Below are 4,909 nucleotides of genomic sequence, written 5' to 3'. Positions count from 1 at the left end.
ACTGTCAAGTAGTTAAAAATCACCTAAAATCACCTTATTTTGCGAATTAGCGCCCCACAACTGATCATCGAGCCTCCCATTTCATCTTCGCGCCCCCCCCGATCAGCAGCCCCTCATTTCTAGACTTCTAGATACGCTACTGCTAGTGTATAGGCCTAATTGTGGATATGATTATCATTAATATCATTAATTTGCTAGCCAGGGACACTGGGACTACTGCAGATTCAACAAGAAACATAAAATGCCAACATTAAAATCATATAAATCATAAATATTAAACAACCTTGATTTAACGAAGAGTTCTTCCTAGTGATCTCGCCATCCAGCACTACGAATAGCCCTATAACGGCCCGTTTCTGAATTAGATAAATTTTGTTCAGGTGCTTTTTTAATTGTCACAGCTACCCCAGGCTAGGTTACCATAATTCAGATAATATTATGGCAACACTAGACTGGAGTAAATGGTTTTAAGTATGTGTTCAGGAAATGAAGAGTCGGAGTTTAATTATGTCTGTATTAGGCCTACGAGATGTTTTTTGATAAGGTCGTGACGTGTTCCCCCTATCACCCATCACCAATTTAGCAATAAAATCATATACATGTGGTATACACAATTTATGTAGCGCTTTTTAATGAAAATCAAAGCTGCTTAAAGCAGTGTGCTTGTAATCTCGAGATGAAGCCCATCTCGAATTAAAGCCCCCTCTTTAGTTTACAAAATTAGCCTCGTTTCAAAATAGTGTAGGCTTCTTTTCGATATAGACTGAGTACATACACTATGTGCATGAATTTCAGAAAACAAAATAAATTAAAAACAAGCTTGGTTTATACATTAGCTTAGGTGATATAATGCCAGTTAAATACACTCCATAATACAGATTGATGTTACATTTACCTTATTTATTATTAAATTGTACAAATTCACGAAAATTATAGCATTCATTTTGGAAAGAAGCCTCTTTACTTTGCAAAAGTAGTCTCGAAAAGAAGCCGATCTCGAAAAGTAGCCCATCTCAAAAAGAAGCCCAGCCAAACTTCGCAAAAAAAAATAAATTAAAAAAATAAATAAAAAGGCCAAATGCTATAATTCGAGGTTTTGGTAACAAATGGATCAGCATAGGCATAATAGGTCTAAATAATTTAAAAGTCGTATCCCTCCTATAGTCATGACAGGAAATAATTATTGAACATTCAATATGTATAGGCTTATGCGAAGCTTTCTTTTTTGAGGATTTGTTTGAGTTGATGGTCGAGAGGTTAATGCAGGGGCACTGCAACACCTACAGCTTTAGTATCGGCACTGGTTCTGAAGTCTTCTCGGATAAGGACTATTCTATATAGACCGTAGGCCCAGTGTACACTTTGAGTAGGTGGTTACCCCGGTGTACTGGTCCATACAGCCCCTGTTGTGATGGGATTGCCACTTTGAAGAGTGATTTAGTTCACTGTTTGGCATATCCTTGGCCTTAGTGCTTAAAGCTGAATAAATAAATCAATAAAGGATTCATTTTCACTTTAGTGTCATTTGTTATTAGGCCTACATCGATGGAATTTAACCTCAATACTTATTTATATCACAATACAAAGTTAATACAGACTATAAAATACAGACGAAAAACACATCGCCATCTGGTTCTTTTATTAACAGCCTGATAGCTGCAGGATATTTTTTTGTCGAAAAACTAGACTTCTAGAATTGACGGAACGGTAACTAAAATATTAGTAGACCCAAGATGAAATTCCCAAGAAATTCCCATGATCGATATCGTTCTTTTAAAAATGAAATATGATATAGGCCATAGGCCTACATGTTATTAAGATAAGTTTGGGTCGTCCCAATGATTCACTATTCCGTTCCGACAATTGTCCGAAGACTTTATTTTACACTTTGATATATCAATGAGGTTTCACTGGTCTCTTAGCTGTTAGTTGAAAATTCATATCTTTGAGTCTATAACATTCATTATATGCATATATTGATATTTGTAAGCCTATGGTGTTATTTTTATTTTTTAACAGGTTTGTATCCAGAAAGCCATGGTCTGGTCCATAACCACATGTACGATAGTGTCCATAACTCGTACGCAATGACTGCCAACAAAAATGATTCCTATTGGTGGAACTCCGGTATCGCTGAACCTATTTGGGTTACGGCTCGGAAACAGAAGAAAACGAGTGGATCCATCGATTATATTGGGGGATTTGCAGAGTTCGGTGGTGTTCGACCAAACAAGTTTACTGACAATCCTATAGCAGAACTTAGGTCAAAAATTGACACAGCAATAAATTGGCTCAGGGGTGGAATGGATGTTGTAGTAGTAGAATGGACTTACCTTGATGTTGTAGGACATATGTTTGGGCCATTGTCCACCCAAGTTGGAGACGGTATTAAAAAATGTGACGAAAATATTGGTTATCTACGACAAAAAATCCGAGAGTTTGGACTCGAAGACCAAGTAAATATCATTATTGCAGGTGATCACGGAATGACAGAGGTCTCAAATAATAATGTGATTAACCTCAGTGACATCATCGATCTGGACAACACAATAGCGTACATCGCAGAAAGCCCAATAGCAATGATCTTGCCGAAAGACGGTTTTTTGGAAACTATGTACATTCAACTTAAGAATGCGCACCCAAATATGACCGTGTACAAGAAAGAGGATATTCCAGAGTATTATCATTATCGTGATCACTATAGGATCCTTCCGATAGTTGCTATTGCTGATCTCCCGTGGATCATTTTAGCGGTAAGTTGAAGGTGCACCTTTCATATACCTCCCTTGTTCCTCTTTTTAAAGTGCATTAAGCACACAATAATATGTGAGTTTTAATTCATGTTTTATGAGACATTTAAACCCTTGGTCCCGCGTTCAATATGGTACATGTGACGGGATCGTCTCCCGGTGTAAGCCCTCCTGCCAAATCGCCATCGGACCCCACTGGATAAGTCTTCAGACTATCGTGGGTTATCCTTGGTGTGTTCACGCCGAATAAATTCAATCCAATCCAATTTCTTCTCAGAGACGGTAAGCCTAAATATTCTTATTTCTTCTAGAATGGTACCGACGTCGGCCAAATGGCAGATCACGGTTTTAACAATGAGGAAATTTCAATGAAATCGATGATGTTGGCAGAAGGTCCAGCGTTCAGAAGCAACTTCTCCGTTGAATCTTTAAACGCAATCGATATGTACGAGCTAATGTGTAAAATATTACATTTGAAGCCGGCTCCAAATAATGGATCATTAGCGAATATCCAAGAGATTTTAGTTGAACCATCGTCTGCAACTGCATGCGGTATTTACACACTTCTATATCCTATATTATTCATTTTGCTTTCACTGACTAAGAACTAATGGAATACTGTGCAGAGGGTGATGTGTGGCACTCGCCCTTCGCCAGCAGGGTTGGCACCAATGGGGAGACCTTCCCCCCTCGGGCAAATCCTGGCGCCACCCCTCTCGACGGGAGCCACAAAGAACACCAACCAAGTTTAACGAGATTGAACTCTAGGCTTAAAACGTCCAATAGCATAACCTCCACAATAGGTAAACTTCGGACCGTAAGTCCCGTCATCTCCTGGCATTAATTCCGCTCAGTGAGTTGGAAAGACAAAAATGACCATGTGTTTTTACTTGTATAAAGATTTATTTCCGCAATCACAATTTTCGCACCATTCGACCGCTCCCACTCCCCTTTCTACCGGCGAAACCAGCCTAGTACGCCCCTGTGTAACTTTGAAAGTTAGTGTGACTACGGGGAAGAAAAATGTAAATTGTAAAATACATTTTTTATTATTTCGTGAGCAGCCAGCTAAGTAAATTGTTTAAGGTAACAGTATTATTTTGGTCTTACGTGTATCATTGTTCTATCTGACTAGATACAGTATTATCAAAGTCTTTAATTAATATTACTGTAATATACAGAATAAATGTAGGTGCAGAAAAAAAAATACAATGCTTTACTTGATCAATCAATCAATCAATCATATTGAATAATCATCGTACACAACCGTCATGCAAATTTGATATCAGTATTATTGTTTATCATCATTCAAGTAAAGCAGGCATATTTTTTATGGAGCAAATTCACCACACAAAGAATCTCTGAATTCTTGGCCTTTCAATTTCCTGGCCAATGTCGGCAAAATCAATTCAAGAACACAATCGTCAAGATTTTGTTGTACTGTTACAATACGCTACTCCTAGTGGCTAGTTGTGGTTCTAGCAGGATACACATTAGGGTGGAGTACGGTAAGCTGTCATGCAGTGGGATACCAGTCTAGTGGTTGTAGGATTTGCTGATCCTGCGGGATGAGTGAGGCTTGGGAGATTGGAGAGTAATCCCTAGCCCTTCCAACCTGGCTTCGCGTGACCAAATAAAGTCATGATAACGCAATAGGAAGGGCAGATCTGCGCTTGGATATAAAAATTTAGATTTAATCAATGCCGTAGCCAGCTACTGGGACGGTCACACACAAATTTTGTAATGGGTCCAAATTTTTAAAAATGGGTCCAAATTATGCAGTTTTATGCATAAAATGAGTCCACTTTTTAAAATAATGGGTCCAGATTTCTGATATTTTGCCTAAAATGTTAAAACTTTTTAGAAAATGGATCCAGATTTTTCATATTTGTGTAAAATGGGTCCAACTTATTGAAAATAGGTCCACATTATTTGGATTTACGCGTAAAGTGGGTCCACCCTGATATTGTCTTGCACTGTTTAAAAATCTTAGCTTACAGCATTGGATCTAGTAATAGTGATTATTTTTGATGACTGATGGTCAATCTAACTGCGAAGGTTTCCTAGTTAGAAAATCCCAAACAAGCTCCAACTCCCATACAAATCAGATTCGCTTCCACCGTTTCGCTTCATTACATGATCAGCCTACAGTATTTTAT

At 38.2% G+C, this 4,909-nt stretch overlaps 1 protein-coding gene across 1 annotated transcript in view; it reads left to right on the top strand.

Moving 5' to 3' along the window:
• LOC117113628 (ectonucleotide pyrophosphatase/phosphodiesterase family member 5-like) overlaps positions 1-3,957 on the top strand; it is a 5,348-nt gene extending 1,391 nt beyond the window's left edge. The window contains exons 2-3 of the mRNA XM_033257030.1: positions 2,020-2,753; positions 3,062-3,957. Of these exons, the coding sequence (XP_033112921.1) occupies positions 2,020-2,753; positions 3,062-3,361 (1,034 nt within the window). The 3' untranslated portion in view covers positions 3,362-3,957. The remainder of the gene's footprint in view (positions 1-2,019; positions 2,754-3,061) is intronic.
• The last annotated feature ends 952 nt before the right edge of the window (positions 3,958-4,909 follow it).

Source organism: Anneissia japonica, unplaced genomic scaffold, assembly GCF_011630105.1.
Source record: "Anneissia japonica isolate Jap-2015-1 unplaced genomic scaffold, ASM1163010v1 scaffold287748_len1686314_cov196, whole genome shotgun sequence".
Taxonomy (NCBI): domain Eukaryota; kingdom Metazoa; phylum Echinodermata; class Crinoidea; order Comatulida; family Comatulidae; genus Anneissia; species Anneissia japonica.
This window is presented reverse-complemented; position numbering and strand designations above follow the sequence as displayed.